The 18,331-nt window shown below is 32.7% G+C and overlaps 2 protein-coding genes across 2 annotated transcripts; one reads left to right on the forward strand and one right to left on the reverse strand.

Annotated features, from left to right (window-relative positions):
- The first annotated feature begins 471 nt into the window (after positions 1-471).
- LOC124532734 (signal peptide peptidase-like 3) lies at positions 472-16,780 on the forward strand. Its single transcript, XM_047107780.1, has 10 exons — positions 472-665; positions 1,200-1,338; positions 6,768-6,919; positions 8,810-8,929; positions 9,672-9,851; positions 11,336-11,498; positions 11,996-12,132; positions 12,963-13,078; positions 13,548-13,706; positions 14,039-16,780. The coding sequence occupies exons 2-10, from the start codon at positions 1,268-1,270 to the stop codon at positions 14,114-14,116; spliced, it is 1,176 nt and encodes a 391-aa protein (XP_046963736.1). The 5' UTR covers positions 472-665; positions 1,200-1,267; the 3' UTR covers positions 14,117-16,780.
- A 531-nt stretch (positions 16,781-17,311) lies between these two features.
- Positions 17,312-18,005, reverse strand: LOC124532735 (coiled-coil domain-containing protein 86). Its single transcript, XM_047107781.1, has 2 exons — positions 17,697-18,005; positions 17,312-17,621 (listed from the first exon to the last, which is right to left on the reverse strand). Exons 1-2 carry the CDS (start codon positions 17,891-17,893, stop codon positions 17,324-17,326), a joined length of 495 nt encoding a protein of 164 aa, XP_046963737.1. The 5' UTR covers positions 17,894-18,005; the 3' UTR covers positions 17,312-17,323.
- Between the last annotated feature and the right edge of the window lie 326 nt (positions 18,006-18,331).

Consider the following 18,331-nt stretch of genomic DNA (forward strand, 5'->3'; position numbering starts at 1 on the left):
TAAGTTCCATCAAAATCGGTCCAACCGTTCCAGAGATTAGCCAGAACAAAAAGACAGACAGGCAAAGCTGGTAAAAAATAATATTTTTTAAAAATGGATTATTTTAATATTAGAAACAGACTACAGATTTCACAAGTAACATCAAACAATCCTTACGCTTTTCCTGATACAACATACAACCAACCACACAGGGATTCCTGATCTCAAGAGTCAATAAATTACTTTATTACTCACGAATAATAATAAATTAAATAAAAGTAAGCGAAACACATTATTTAATTAATCACAAAATAAAATAGTTTAATGTTTGCTAACGCCATCTAAAAACATTGTATTAAATCTTTTAAATTTATACTTACTCCTTATTAGATGAAAAGTTTAATTTTTAACGCATTTGTAAGTTTATTGAAATGGATTTCATATTAAAAAAACGTTTATCGAGAAAGGTATTTTTGCTTATAAAAAGATAAATATCTATGGTTAAACTATGGCTGTCGAATTGTCGATCGACAAGCGTAAGCCGTGGTGTAGTATTAAGATTTAGTTAATATTTTTTGCGTAAAATAATGTTCTAATGTAAGTTGAATAATAGCTGTTCGACAAATATTAAGTATGGCATTGTGGGGCTGATAAGTGTTGTGATTAAGGGGCGGTTTTCGTCCTTGGTTAGTATATTATTGTTGTATATTTTCCTTCCTTGATATCGGTTTGCTTTCTACGAGATATTATTATCATAATAAGTTTGATTTGATGCAACTCATTATTATATTTGCATGGTGAGACAAAGCCTAAAATTGGTGATACGTGTTTTTGTCATCAATTAATTGTAGTTGAATCTGAGTTCCCTTTCACTTCAGCTCCCTCACTGTATTCGTGCTCTACTTATTTTTAAATGTTTTACTTCCTTTTTTATTTCTATCGAGCAAGTCAGTTTTAACCAGAAAACATGAAATAACAGTAAATAGTTTGGTTAATATAATTAGATGTTAAAATTCTTTTTAAATATGACCTACTTAGGGATCACTTAATAATTGCTATCATATCTAACTATACGTGATAATAGATGTGTTGTTTTGATAAGAAGGTTGTGTTTAGAACAATTGTTTCTTTTAGATTATTCATTGTAAGGAAAAAGTTGAAGAAATCTATACATAATAAGTGTTATTTAAATAATTTGTTTGTGTTTATTTATTTTACAGTAAGCTCCATATACAATTGCTTTTGCTGAGATATAACTACTACAGCTGAGATCTAATTGGCTACAAATATGGCACAAGTAGGAGCTAATATGGAGTATCAGGAATATAAGTGGGCTTACTCAATCATGGATTCTTCAAAGTAAGTCAAACATTTTCATGAATATTTCACTTCAAATGTTTTTTAAAAGATCAGTCCTGGATAATTTAGTTCTTTGCCTGCACCTAAAAGGGACTAAATATTAAAAATATAAATACACTGATTGTAAACAAGGGGAACTAAAGGTATTCTTCATTAGTCAAAAATGTTTTTGTGGTCTAAAATTGACATTGTGTATTTTATAAATCCAAACTCAGCTCGATTAGATATAATTACATTTATTTAACATAATCGGTTCAATCGACATAATTCCAAGTTGTACAATCAATCACCCTTAATTTTCATGATCACCCCGTTCAAAAACCCCGATTCTGACCACCGACCGCTCTCTTTTGTTTTTCTTCTTTTATTTTTCCTGTCAATCTGTCCAGTCAGCCGATCAAAGTCGGCTTCCTTTACCAGCCAGCCACGACGCAACAGTGTTACCATCTCTAAATCAGAATAACACAATTAAAATCATCACATGTATTATTGACTTAAATAATTTTCTGACTTATTGCCACTGAAACTAAGATTTTTACTTTATAATTATATTTTACATAATGAGACAAATATTATGATACAATTTATATCTAGCAAGCTACCTATCTTTTTATTTTATGCTATAAATTATATGAAACCATCTTTCATAACAAAGAATAATTAAAAATAACATATAAGCAGGAGTATAATGCTCTTGCATGTTGTAAAACAAATTTATTATTTATTTTAGTTCTCTATAATACTAAAGCAAATTAAAAAAAAAATAATATAAGAAAGTGTTCTAAGAAAATATGTAAGATATTATATTAAATTAGACAAACATATTTTTTAGTATTTGTAGATCTATAATCTATAAATAATAAATTTAATATCTCTTTGCATTAGCGAAATGTAATTGTAAGTGTAACAAATACTGTTTCAAACAGTTAATAGGGAGACATACATTTAATTGCATTAAATATAACCTACACATTAAATAATTGTGTAAGCCAAATCAATTCACTTCATATCATTATATGTTTGCCTGGCACAGTAGATGGATCCCAGACAGAGTTATTGTTATGCAAAAACTTTCATTACCAATTAATAAATTGTATGCATATTAATGATTCTATTAAAGAGAAATAAGTTTGTATTGATATTGTCTATTAACAATGGTGAGAACAAAGTAACAGACTTACGATGTAAATATCCAGTATCTACATTTCATTAACCTTCTGAAGACATGGTTGAATTATTTGAATATGAATGAAAATAAAAATATTATTTATACATAATAATTGTTTACATAACATTATTAACATTAAGTCATTACCTATAAATAAATAATATTTAAAAATGCTTACGGTATAAATGGTGACCGCGTGGAATTGTGGCAAGAATACTAACAGCTTTTCCCTTAAAGTTAAAGTTACAGCCTATAAATTTCCCACTGCTGGGCTAAATGGCCTCCTCTCCCATCAAGAAGAGGGCATGGAACATATTCCACCACACTGTTCCAATTCGGGTTGGTGGAATGCATATGTGGCAAAATTTCAATGAAATTAGAAACATGCAGGTTTCCTCACGATGTTTTCCTTCACCGCCGACCATTTCCCTGTTGGAACGTAATTCCGGTCCTCTGGTCAAAAGGAACTATATTAATAACCTTATCATATATATTAATAAAGTAGAGAATGTTTTGTATTGACAAACTGAAAGAACAACAAAATGTATACCTATATTAAACCCGTCACAAAATATGCACCACGTTTCGGAAAAGTCTTAAGTATGATAGTGATCAGGTCATCGGTTTTACTCGTCAGTAATAAAAATAAAAAGAAAAAAATATATTCTCTTTTAAAATTTTGCCCTCAATATGTCTGCCCTATATAATATGATCATTGGCCTTGTTAAACGAATATGGTATATGCGTTGTGTGATAGAAGGTAGTATTGTAGATGCTGTGACAGCCTCGAATATTTTACGTGTTCGATAAGCTGAATTACTTTTTATAACGTTTTTCTCGTCTATTAAACAATCCGTTTTTTTGAATCATAATCCCAAATTTTTTATTTATTATCTGTTATGTGTATAATATTATAATAAAAAGCCCTTTTAATGGTATGTGTTGGCGGACGAGCATATGGGCCACCTGATGGTAAGTGGTCACCATCACCCATAGACAATGACGCTGTAAGAAATATTAACTATTCTTACATGTGCCACCCACCTTGGGAACTAAGATGTTATGTCCCTTGTGCCTGTAATTACACTGGCTCACTTACCCTTCAAACCGGAACACAACAAGACTGAGTACTGTCGGTAGAATAACTGATATGTGGGTGGTACCTACCCAGACGGGCTGGCACAAAGCCCTACCACCAAGTGAAACCTTTTCTATGATTTTATCAATTGTCAGTTATCACTGGATAAAGACAATTTGTATTAAACATAATTAATATACACAATCTCTGAAATAATTTGATAACACTAACAATATGAGTAATATTGTCTTGCTCACGTACTTAGTTAATGAACTTACAAAGGATTATAATTTTCTATCTGTCTACTATTTCAATCTTATAAGTATTATCTATTTAATAAAATTATAATCATTTAAGTTAATTTAGAATCGTCGACGATATTGTGTATAATACGCAATAAACAAGTATCTAATCTCTTAGTTATCTCTTTAACGGCGAGTCCGTATAAAATGTATGAAAATTGAAAACTACAGGAAGAGTGTCGGTGGCGATTTTTTGTGGCTGTGGAAGTTGGCTCGTGTGTGGCAACCCTTAGGTAGTCAATAACAAAAAATAATCAAAATCGCCAAATGTGACGAGAAAAAAAACATCCTCTCTTTTTTTAAATCTTATTTGAAATTATACTATGCTTGAAAAGATTCTATTTTTAAACTTATGATGTAAGAACTGGTGCTGCTTTTGATATTGAACTTTACTTTTTATTTACGTTTGTAAGAAGGCGAAGTGAAAATTGTCACTGTCAAAAAAAGTTAAACAGTGAGTGAGTTATGTTTTTAGAATTTTCGCTCGTTATTAAATCTCATCACAATTATAACATCTAAAAGTTTAAAAGTATTAAATGTTTCTCGTAAGTAGATACATATTGTCATTCACACATGCAATACGAATCGGTAGTTTTAGAAATATCACGAGATGTTTAAATAAACGTGGTAAAATACTCGGAGCGTGTTGTATGCAGTACGATACACAGAACGGTTAGCAAATGTATACATACATATGTTATATCCTAGTTAGCCCTGAGCCGACTTCTATTTACTTCCCAATTGCAGTGCCAACTACAGGGTCCCATCTCAACCATACAGGGACCTCGCTACAGATAGCAAATATAATCAATTTATACATAAACCTTGTTCTTATATCACTCTGGTTTCTAATGAAAATTATTTGATAAGTTTGAAAGATCGAAGCGTTCAAACAACGGAAAGCGACTTTGTTTTATACTATACTTGCTGTCGCCCGCCGCTTCGCTGACGTTTTAGGGGTTGGTTGTCAAGTGCTAGGCAAACAAAGTAGCCTAAGACTTTTCTTGGAGTTCAAGTTTGTTGCATACCAAAATTTTATCTAATTCAGTTCGTTGGCTTGGTCGTGACAGAGCTACTTCAGATTGAGTTACTTTTTCATTTATTATACTAGTATAGATAGAGATAAATATAAAAAAATATATATGACTCAATAAAAACGAAATCCATACTTTACCCGATATCAGGATACGCAGCAAATTATAAATATATGTAGTTGCATCGTATGTTGTTTTCCGAAGGAACAGGATACAGATACTTAAGACGCTTAGATGTCTAGCAGTTAATTAGTACAGGTCATTAGGTTCGCCTTAAATGTACCTCGCATGTTCAATTGTAACGAATTTAACGCTATCTATCGTTATCATATATTTGCATAAATTTATTGTGTACCCGAGAGTCGTTGAACCTATATTATTTATTGTGTTGTTATGTTATTGTTACATGTTTCTAGTTATTATTAAACAATAATTAAGTTAGATGGCCATTGAGAGTTAAATTTAGTACAATCGACCCTTTAAATGTTTATTTCTGATCGCAGAAGCATACTCATAATATTAATATACGTACGTCGAAGACTATGATCATTATTATTATTAATTTGTACTTATGCTATAGTTTAACGACAATAATCACTGTACATGTATAATAGTCCTGCTGGAATACGCAGTGGGCTTGATCATTGTAATTTGTCCTATGGATTTGGGGGGTATTGTATGGAATTTACAACACGAAATCCCATTTACCGTCGACAAAGCCCTTCGGGTTCGTAATGGACAAAATAAACTATAAACATTCCATATGTTTATAGTTTATTTTGTCCATTACGAACATTACGAACAAGGGGATCCAACTAAGCTTCTAGAGATCTCTCAGACTTGCTCAAGGCATTCATGGAAGTCTGTTTCAAACAAAGGTCCTTCATCATGATCCACGCAAAGCCCCCTTGAATAAGAAAAGTATTAATTAAAGCTACTAATGGTTTGTTTTATTCAGGATTCAAATAAAAAGTAGTAGTATTTTTGGTACGGTAATGGTATACTTACAAGGTTAGTTTAACAAAAAGTTAGATACAATATTACTCGATAAAAAATTTACAGGTCTCTAAAATGTCTTTCGAATACTTCATAAAAAAATATCTGCTGAAATAGTATGCATAAGAGATATTGCAATGATATGAACTTGGCTAGAATCATGATAGAAGTTTTTGCATACCGTGAAAATATGATCGAAATCGAGCCATAGATTGATGGAGCTTTGGCATTTGATTGTAAATTTATATTCAAATACGTCTTCGGGTTCAAATCATACCCTTAATTTACCACTGACAATTCGAGCCTGTGAGCTGGAAAATAGATAAAATTGTGGTTTGACCGATATTGTTTTTGATCATTGAGGCGAAAAAATGTTAGGTTAGGTTACGTTATAAATATTTTTTTCACTACCTTTTTTGCGGTTACATTGCGAACGCTAGCAAGCTCTACGCGATAGAGCAATGTTGTTGCACAGTATAGTATTATTTAAAAAGGTCTACAAAAAACCTGTAATGGTATATGTGTATCTCTTAGGGATAAACTACAAAAACCATTTTTATACTTTATCTTTACGAGAAATAATGGTTTTATTACTAAGATATTTTATGCAATACAGCATTATCCAATTAAATACATTTAGTATAGATTATGGTCATTTAAAGCATGTAATTTAAATGACTATTTTCGAAGATATTACAGATGTGTCTAGGGTCATAGCGCTTTGTATTCTGTAATGACAAAAAAGCTGTGAAAATTGTATACAAAGACTATTATATTTAGTATTGCACCCGTGTGAAGGAAGGGCCGAGTCGATAGTATATTGTATGTAACTGTTATAATTGCTGTTTCAGAGTGTCCGCGTGCCTAATTTCAATGCTGCTGATAGTATACGGTAGCTTTCGCTCGCTAAACATGGAACGGGAGGCAAGAGAGAGGGCAGAGAAAGAAAGAGAGGCAACTCTACTCGGCGGCAAGCCTTCCACCACCTCCTCTTCTAACAATAGTAAGTATTTCTTACGCTTTCATTGACATTGATCGAGAGATTTATAAAAAGGAAAGTTTTAATTTTATTTTTCATGGTCTAGATTGATTGGCTGTGGTATAATCGTCCGTTATTTTACCGCCAAACATCAACACTTACTACTGTAGTAATCAGCCTTAAAGGATGATATGATCCGGTTTAAATATAATTACATGCATCCTATACACAGAGAGGGAATTTTATTTTAGATCGTACGCTTGTAGTAATACATTACCAATAAATAGGAATCAATGATATTCTAATAAACAGATAATATGTTATATCCATACTAAACAACAGATAAAAGTGTGCCGCACCGGGGACAAGTAAAAAGGATAGCTTGATAAAAACAATAAGTAAAAGGGATAACTAGATGTTTTAATTGCGCAAAACGTATTACTACGTAAAACAACTAAAGGCAAACGTCCCAATTAGGACGTTATCTAGTCTTCACTTTTTGCGCGTTAATAACATATCTGTTTACTACAACATCATTGATAGGAATATAATAATTTATAATAATAATATTAAGAATGGTTTCGTTTACAATGTCATGTGTAGTCCACTTGCCTGCATACTTTCATGGTAATATATGTCATAAGTATTTAGGAATATGTATGAAAAATGTATTTTAAAATGAAAGGGGTTTTTGTAAACTCGATGTAGTTAAAAAAATGATGTTTAACTCGTGCGACGTGGCAACAGGCAGCTAGTATGGCCTGAATACTAAGATGGCTATAAGGTGTACATAACTTAATACGAATATGGTACTTCAATACGATATTTTAATAAGATACTTAATATAAACAATTTATCTACTAATTACCAGCTTCGAAGTAACGATATCAGCTGTTTATTGAATCAGTTAACACTATCAAATTTATAACTTTCTAAAGAAAATATGCAAGATTCTTCGTTTCAATTATAATTAAATTAATTATGCGCTAAATAAACTATAATTACATTAATCTTGATCATACAAACAACCATATATATTTAGAAAAGTCAGAAACGGTAAAATTCCTTTATTAAAACCAATTATTAAAAAAACATAACTAATTATGCCAATGCATACGAACGTGTTATCTCGCCAGAGTCTGTATCTTTTATTAATTATATTTCTGATGATCTAGACACCAAGTCATCTCAAATATTATTAAGTCAAGTAATTAATAATTAACCCGTATAATGAAAATCTCTATGTAAATTAGACAGTCCATTTCATATCTTTGCTGAGATGGCCCAGTGGTTAGAACGCGTGCATCTAAAACCTAACTATACATATATATGTGCTTAATTTGTGTTTATAATTGTGCTCGTGCTCGGCGGCGAACGAAAACATCGTGAGGAAAACTGCATGTGTCTAATTTGATCAAAATTCTGCAATATATGCATTCCACTAACCCGCATTGGAACAGCGTGGTGGAATATGTTCCAAGCCCTCTCCTTAATGAAAGAGGAGGTCTTATCTCAGCAGTGGGAAATTTACAGGCTGTTACTTTACTTTACTTACTTTATTTCATATCTATATGTATTAGATAACATGTCTAGACTGACTGATTCATCATTGCCGAGCCTAAACTGATAAAGTTACGGCCATAAAATTTGGTGATTAGCATTATTTTATTGAGTAGACACCCAATAAGAAAAGAATTTTGAAAATTTTACTCCTGAAGAAGGAGTTAAAATTTTTACGTTAGAAATGAAATTAAATACACACAAAGAGGTCTTGAATTTACATAATATTATAAGTAACTCTGTTATATTCAATTTCCATGCGAATAAAGCTGCTAGTACAATATATAATAAAAAATTATCGCGGGTAAAACCGGACACCATATTTTTTTTTTAATAAGAACTTATGATTTTCAGACGTACAAACTCTGAGCACGATGCAAGCACTGTGCTTCCCGCTAGGCTCATCCGTTGCACTGCTCATCATGTTTTTCTTCTTCGACTCCATGCAGACTCTTGTAGCTATTTGCACAGCTAGTAAGTATTAAAATGTAATTCATCAAAATCAAATACTTTAAGTATATAAACCAAAACTTTGCCAAGTCTTCTCATCGCCGATACTTCCAAAGTTTAAAAACGAAAGTTATCCAGTGCCTCCTTCCTGCCTGTAACGTGTAATGACACACCGAGATGAATAAAAATAATAATAATTTCTTGTAGATGTATGTTGGTAATAAGTTCGACTCTTACATTCTACATACCAATTGAGATAACATGCGCTCAGTATTGGTACGTTGGCTTCGTTTCCCTTTTATTTGAAATCATTCGGAATGTATTTGTGTATTTTACAAAATATACCTGTTCATATCAGCTGACGCTGCTGAATGGGTTTTTGTAGAATCCCAGTATGAGGTCTCGTAACAAACATTCATATTAGTCAGTGACTACGTAAAGACCAGCTATACTTAGCAAATATCGATCCATAGTAAATGGATTAAAGGAATGAGACAACATCACATACATTACTCTGATCCCAATTTAAGTAGCTGAAGCACTTGTGTTATGGAAATCAGTAAGTCGGAAGTAACGACGGTACCACAAACACCCAGACCCAAGACAACATTGAAAACTAATGGTAATTTACATTGACTCGTCCGGGAATCGAACCCGGGACCTCAGAGTGGCGTACCCATGAAAACCGGTGTACACACCACTCGACCATGGAGGTCGTCAATGACGAAGCGATAAATCGTACAACACGAAGTGTGGCGGCCCGCAGTAATAGCGTGCGCGGCGCTGGCGTTCCTGCTGACGCCGCTGTGCCAGTACGTGGCGGGCGGGTCGGGCGCGTCGCGCGCGCTGTGCGGCCGCTACTCCGCGCCCGAGCTGGCCGCCGCGCTGCTCGCCGCCGCCATCGTCGCCGTCTGGGTGCTCACCGGACACTGGCTGCTCATGGACGGTAACCACTCAAACTCAAATAACTTTATTCAATATAGAAGCATTACACTTTCTGCCGAGCCGAGATGGCCCAGTGGTTAGAACGCGTGCATCTTAACCGATGATTGCGGGTTCAAACCCGGGCAAGCACCGCTATATATATGTGCTTAATTTGTGTTTATAATTCATCTCGTGCTCGGCGGTGAAGGAAAATATCGTGAGGAAACCTGCATGTGTCTAATTTCATCGAAATTCTGCCACATGTGCATTCCACCAACCCGCATTGGAACAGCGTGGTGGAATATGTTCCAAACCCTCTCCTTAATGGAAGAGGAGGCCTTATCTCAGCAGTGGGAAATTTACAGGCTGTTGCTTTACTTTACTTTTACACTTTCTTATTGATGGTCAATTGAAACAGTACCACCGGTTCGGAAAAGAAAATACCCTGACCTGAGAAGAACCGGCGAAAGAAACTCAGCGGGTTTTTTTTTTTTTTATTTGTCTCATATATTATTTAAACAATTTAATATGAGATGAAATAGCCAGGAGGCGATCGTTTCATCCCCAAGGTGTGCTATCGATCATAAACTCCTAACACTATTTACCTTTAGTCGAATCCAGTGACAGGCGGAGCTAAGACAATTTAAATTTATATTTATGATGTTTGATATATTTTTCGAAATATAATAATCATCAGTTATGTACCATGAAAATTGTATATCTTGAATAGAAAAACATTGTTACTAACTCCTTGTTTTATCCAATAAATCATGCATCTTTATCTTTACGTAGTATAAAACAAAGTCACTCACCGCTGTCTGTCCCTATTGTGTACTTAGATATTTACACATCGGATTTTTATGAGATTTTTTTAATAGATAGATTATTCGAAGAAATAAAATGCATGGACATAGCGATTTGTACTGTCTAATGAATAAAAGCTGTGAACGTTATAAAACCTTCCGTAGTCTGTATTTAGTATCAGCATTGCGTCCGTGCGAAGTCGGAATGGGTCGCTAGTTTGGTATAAATGACCCGATTAACTTTCATGTCAAAGTAAATAACAACAACAACAACAACAACAGCCTGTAAATTCCCACTGCTGGGCTAAAGGCCTCCTCTCCCTTTGAGGAGAAGGTTTGGAACATATTCCACCACGCTGTTCCAATGCGGGTTGGTGGAATACACATGTGGCAGAATTTTTATGAAATTTGTCACATGCAGGTTTCCTCACCATGTTTTCCTTCACCGCTGAGCACGAGATGAATTATAAAGACAAATTAAGCACATGAATCAGCGGTGCTTGCCTGGGTTTGAACCCGCAATCATCGGTTAAGATGCACGCGTTCTAACCACTGGGCCATCTCGACTCAAAGTAAATAACTTGCTGCCTTATTAGTTTAGTGGCTAGCTGGATTATTGGTGTTAATCCCGATCTGACGTAGTATTATAAGTAGTATCCGACCATAGCATTGAACCAGATTGTAATTCCCTTGTATTTTCCAGCTATGGGTATGGGTCTGTGCGTAACATTCATCGCACTGATCCGCTTACCTTCGCTAAAGGTGTCGACGTTGCTGCTGACGGGACTGCTACTCTACGACGTGTTCTGGGTCTTTTTCTCGTCATACATTTTCACCACGAATGTGATGGTCAAAGTAGCAACAAGGTAGCGTATATTTATATTGTTTTCTGTAATGCAAATAAATTTATATTCTAAGATAAATATCTTAGAATAATACAAAGATAAAATTAATTAGATAAAAATTAGTGATGTTTTGGAACTTCGTAACCGTAAACGTAACTATCGAATGATCGAAATAAAAATCTGTCCGAAGCCGTAACTGAATTCGATATTTTTTTTTATTAGAAGTTTATTTTTCTGTAGTTAAAGCTTCTAAACTTGAATAAAATATTCATAAGTACAACTATTACTAACTGTATATTTGTGTTTATAAATCATCTCGTGCTCAGCGGTGAAGGAAAACATCGTGAGGAAACCTGAAATTTAATCACTAATTCTGCCACATGTGCATTCCTCCAACCCTCATTGGAACAGCGTGGTTGAATATGTTCCAAATCCTCTCCTTAATGGAAGAGGATATCCCAGCAGTGGGAAATTTACAGGCTGTAACTTTACTTTTTTTACTTTTACAACTATTCCAGGCCTGCGGAAAACCCGATGAATGTGGTAGCGCGCCGGCTGCAGCTTGGCGGCGCCATGCGGGACGCGCCTAAGCTGTCTCTGCCCGCCAAGCTCGTGTTCCCCTCCATGCACCACCAGGGACACTTCTCCATGCTCGGTTAGCTCACGATTCAGTGTTCCTAACTCATTCAAAGGTATAGTACAACACAAATTAGATGTAGCATCGGAAAATGCAATGCAATGAAAATAAAACCGATTACTGCCGATTTACACAACCAATAGAAATAGCTCCCTATCTGACGCTATTCGTCGCTATCGATTCACGCGTCAGAGAAAGCGAGTGCATGTAAATCGACGCGTCAAATTGACGAATATATTAGGTCATATGATATTACAAGTTATTACGTTTGTGCAAAGATTATAGTCGCATGAGAAATAAATATTGATAATTTGGGATAGCGTACTTAATTCGGATGTGATCGGTTTTACGAATTTTGCCGATGCGACATCTAAGTTGTGTCGTACTATACAACACTGCCAATGGATTACTGATAAATATAAATAAATATGAGACAACATCACATACATTACTCTGATCCCAATGTAAGTAGCTAAAGCAATTGTGTTATGGAAAATCAGAAGTAACGAAGATATTACAAGCACCCAGACCCAAGACAACATAGAAAACTGATGGTAATCTACATCGACTCGGCCTGGAATCGAACCCGGGACCTCGGAGTGGCGTAACCATGAAAATCGGTGTACACACCACTCGACCAGGGAGGTCTAGTGGTGTTTACACCGGTTAGTGTGTACGTGATCATAGTCAATAGATAATTTTTAAAATTAATAAAACTTATAATATAAATTTATACTAATTTTTTTATCAATATGTAATAACTTTGACTTTGACAGTTTAAAACACAAAGACAAATAAGAATTAGAACATGAAATAAATGTTTCTACATTTAAATTTTTTCTTACCAGGTCTTGGAGACATCGTCATGCCGGGCTTACTGCTGTGTTTCGTTTTGAGATATGACGCCTATAAAAAAGCGACGCTCGTTTGTCAAATGGGCCAAGTACCCGGCCCTCGGTCTATGGTGAGCAGTTTTCATTGATATATCAGTGAACAGTTTATATTGACATAATTAAGTCGTGGATCTGAACTAAAGATTCGCAAGCAAGACAATATATAGAGAAAACTATTGATACAATTACTAAATGTTGATTTCTAACTACATAATAATTTGAATAGGACTTGGCTATTATGAGATCTCAAAACTTTTTACGATGGAAAGACTGCAGCGAGAGGCTTGGCATTTTTTTACATTTAATGTTTTTGGTGGGATTTAGTATTGATAATGATTTTGGCTCAGTGGTAAAAAACATATTGTGACACATATGTGTCGAATGAAATTCTGATATCAGCAAAGTTACAACAATGCCAACAATTTGAATAAGTTCCACATCTTCTCTAAACAATCCAGGCAATTGTTCAGGAATTAAATATTTATTGACAACTACTAAATAAACTTTAAGATTTGTATGTGTGATAATTGATTGATGCAGGGTTCCCGCCTAACGTACTTCCACTGCTCACTGCTGGGTTACTTCCTGGGGCTGCTGACGGCCACGGTGTCTGCGGAGGTGTTCAAAGCAGCGCAGCCTGCTCTGCTATATCTCGTGCCGTTCACGCTTTTACCGCTGCTCACTATGGCTTATGTTAAGGTGATTTAACAATATCAATGTTTTCTTGCCGGTTGGAAAAAGTGGTAACTGAGTAACACTTATACTATTTAAAGGCTTTTCTTTTTATACTTGCAATTTGAAGGCCTTATCCTATTGATATAAACCTTCGGCTTCAGCAAAATCTCTAAGTCAGAAATACTAATGGATGAACCATAACATTGATCAGTCATTTCAATATACATAGAGCTTATTAATATCCAAGCCCATAGACTATAATCCAACTCTCGTATCATAAAACATTTTTGCTACAAATTCTACTCTACTTCAAATATGTTTTCATGAAATTAATAACAATGTTTATTATACTTTAGGGGGATCTCAGAAGAATGTGGAGCGAACCATTTATAGCACCCACGACGGGCAAATTAGGAGCTGACTTTGATGTGTGACTGCCTCGTCAATCTACGTAGGAACACAGCCAGAGGCCACAACATCTTCAGTTAGGTCTAACATCTACTTCTTAATATTTATCAATTTAGACATTCAAAATGTTGATTAGAAATATACAGGAAGTAGATACTAAAACTGTAGTCAAGTATTATGAGTTAAAAGGCAAGGTATGCTGTAAGTAAAGCTCTTTTTTATTATGAAAGTAGAAAGTTATTGCTTATAAGTAAAAGTGTTTTGTCTGATTATTGAAGTGGAAACTTTCAAAACTAGTTGTCGTATAAAATCCGAAATCCTGTATAAAATATCTTGCTTTACAAACCTAACTGCATTTGCATATTGGCCTCAGTGAACATTAATTTGTTTATGACAGAGATAGTATAAAGACATAAGATGTATGTTAAGGTTAGTTGGTATGCTTCTATTTTGTTCTAAAAATGGTCAGAAGTTAGAGGAGACGGTAATTTTATATAAATAAGTAAGACCAGTGAAGGATATGATTATGATTTAATGTTATTTCTATTAAACTTACTCAATTGTTAAAGGAATAAAAAAAGTATTTGGTGACAAATGTGTATTTCGAAGATTTTTTTTTGTAAAAACTATTTAGAAAACAAGGGAGCCAATTAATCATTTTCATCAAATAGCGTAATTGCATTTTCACTTTATAGATAAAAAAAGAAAATGTAGTTAAATAAAAATGTAAACTTTTATTGGTATTCGAAGACAGCTATTTGTGGAACTGTTTAATTTTTCTTATGCATAAATCAGCTCTAAGCACCACCCTGAATCAGCTATTGGTATAACCTTGATATTCGTTTAATGCAGAGGTATTTTGTGCAGACAGATGAAACCAGTTTTTGATCTCTATATTGTTATAAATCTATAAACTTCATTAAAAAACTAAACTAAACATGTTTTTTCCAAATTTAGGAAATGTAACATCAATTTTATTTTAAAAAAATATATATTATGATAAAAATAATTTGATCCAGTCTTGAATTTCTATGACGAGTTCTTATATTCAGAGGTTTAACATGCCTTATGTTTTTAAGATTAAAGATTTTTGCTACATTAGTTACACATCATTTATATGTAGCTCGGAAACTTCAAAGAAATGATATTGGAACTGGAAAAATTATTAAAATATTTTGTATAACATATTAATATGCTCGAATGGAAAGCATAACAAAGTCGTCAAATTCTTCATTTAGCTGTCTTTACTGATAATAATTATGTTATATGTACAGCATGCCAAACAACAGACTCGGACACGAATGTTTCCAGATAAGGACATTTTTAGGATCTCAATAAATTGCGCCTCATTACGTACCCCAATAGTACAGAATTGCTTTGAAAACAATTCCTCAAACATACTTATGGTGAACACTAAACATTTCTCTAGATTTTTTAAAACCTTTATTATAATAAATTAATATAAAGTATTGAGATTAAACCAAATATTAGAATGAACTAGGTTCTCAGCACTCTTTTTAGTTTCTTGCAACTTGAAAGTAGCTTAACAGGTTAATATTGTTATACATACTTGAAACCACCTTCCATGAATCTCATTTAATGATAACTGTGCAGATGCCATTTTTACTGTATACCTTTATACTTATAACTAATTATGTAAATTTCTGGAATTAAGACTAATTTTAGCATTTTCTTAATGATACTAAATATAAAATATGTAATGTTTAGTTTGACAACTATATATTTCTCTAAAAATGCATACAGTGTCTGATGACTAATGCACCTTGTTATAAAGGGTTATGAAATGAAATTAAATGGATTGTATGAAATGAGATAACATCAAACTTAGACATATTGATCAAACATCTAAGTTAATGTCTGTCATAAATTAAAATAATACCTTTAATTATTAATCGATGTAGTTTTTAATATAAAGGTATATGAGTTCTAAGGTTTATTTTGTCATTACGAACAAAACTTTATTATCACTGCCTTAGACTGATGTTTTCAATGAAGATTTTTTCTATACGTTAAAGGAGTATTATAAAAAGGTAATACCCTAACTAGAATTTAGGCTAAATTGTTGTTGTAATTATAGCAACCCTAATGTTGTAAAATATTTGATTGAATTTAATAAATTTATTTTAGATTTAAGTAAACAGAGTGTTTGTAGAGGATAATGTCGAAACTTTTTTTACTAATATTTTTCCTTTTTTAGATTTATTGAAACTAATAAATATTGAACAGTATTGTTTTGTAATGGTGATATAATTTTATTGAGGCTTATACACGATGGTTTGTCGAATAGATTCCAATGTCTAATTTTATAACATAATTTTTTCTAAATCACCTTCCAGTGGACTTGTGTGACATGTATCTAGAAAATTCTGTTTGTTATTCCATATGACCGAATATATAAGATCTGGCTAAGTTTGTTGTTAAGGAATATTTTGTAATTGTTTTTGGAATATTTTTAAAGAAATGATTTCAACTGTTTTTCCATTGTGTACATAATAACTATTGTGAAATTGATGTAATATGTCACTGTCTCATCACATCTAAAGTGTTAATGTATATATTGCCCACACATGACATTCTACTTATCCACAAATTTGGAAAAATACATTTAATATTTTTATATGTATATGTGATGGACGGTAACAATACTTAATAAAAATATTAAATGAGAATGTTTTATTTTTTATTTCCAGTTAAAAACCCGATTTTTAATATTACTATAGATTTATTTGATATTATGTTTTATTCTCAATAGTACAGAAGGGATAAGGATAGCACTCATTTTATAATATAATTTGAAGTAAATAGTTATAGCACATTGAATCATTTTATATATTGCAAAAATGCATATGTATTTTTTAATTCATTCTATTCTATTTTTTTAACTGACTTATAAGCTTGACCCATATATTAACCTTATAAGATGTATTTCGCCATCCTCAAGACGTCCGATTATCTTGATAATTGACACATACTAATAAGGATATATTTAAATAATTTATTACTAGTATTCTAACTAGGATTACAATATAAAAATGGCAGGTGTAACAGTCCACCCTTCTAATGTTAATAAATCATTAAATTAATGAAAGGATACATTCATTTGTTAACTTTTATATTAGTATTTTGTATGCACAATGGTTAAACAGTAAGAAATGCCTACATTTTGAAATTAGGTCTATTTAATAAAAATTAACTCATGGGTAAAAAATTTTTTATTGTTTACTATTAACAGCATTTGTATCTCGTTTTTCAATAAATTTCAATTGCTTCTTCTTCATTCTCTTAAGTTTGGCTGTATTGGTTATAACTTGTACAATTTCAGACTTCTTTTTATTTTCTTCTGTACGTTTTATATTCTCCCGCCTTCTCTCTTTTCTAGTCAACTCTTTTTCTTTCATTTCTTCTAAAACTTGTTTCGATAGATCTCTAGTACGTTTAAGTTCTATTCGTAAAGCTGTTTTCTTTTTAAAGTCTGGTCTTATTCCTTTTGTTTTGATCACAGAAGAAAATCTGAAATTAACGAAAAACATTTTTTAGTACATAGGAGTATGAGATGGCATATTTTAAGAAAATGAAGTAAAGTACCTGTCTTTTTTCGTCTTCCAAAATCTTCCGGATTTAGGTTGCCCTCTTAATTCCTTAACGTTTTTATCTTCATTGATAACTTTTTTACTTGATTTAGATGTTTGGTTCGAAGATGTACTTTCTACATCAGCGTCGGCATTATTTTTCTTTATATCTTGCAATATTGAAAGTACGGCTGAATCAGTATCGACAGACATTTTTAGACATATGCAACAACACCTTTTTGAAACATTAAAATAAATAAGATTATTTATTGAAATAACCACGTGAAATTACTGTCAGTCGGTTTTGATTGACATAAAAATGTCAGTTGTCACTACGAATTTTACTGTCAACTTGACTACTTAAGCTTAACCCAACCTATAAATATTATAAATATTCAGGCTTTGTCAAATTTAATTCAGCGATTTTCTGTTCATAAATTAAATATTTTTCAATTAATTAATTCAATTCAGATAAAAAATCATTTTGTTAGTAATTTAATTGTTTTGTTAGAATTTATCAAAAAACTTTCTCCAGATTTTTTGTAACTTATAGAAACATTTATACCTCAAAAATACTATACGTCTGTCGTTTAAAAAAAATGAAATAATACTGAATATTTAAATTGTTTTGTTGTACAGTATCCATAATAA

The sequence above is a fragment of the Vanessa cardui genome, chromosome 10, assembly GCF_905220365.1.
Source record: "Vanessa cardui chromosome 10, ilVanCard2.1, whole genome shotgun sequence".
Taxonomy (NCBI): domain Eukaryota; kingdom Metazoa; phylum Arthropoda; class Insecta; order Lepidoptera; family Nymphalidae; genus Vanessa; species Vanessa cardui.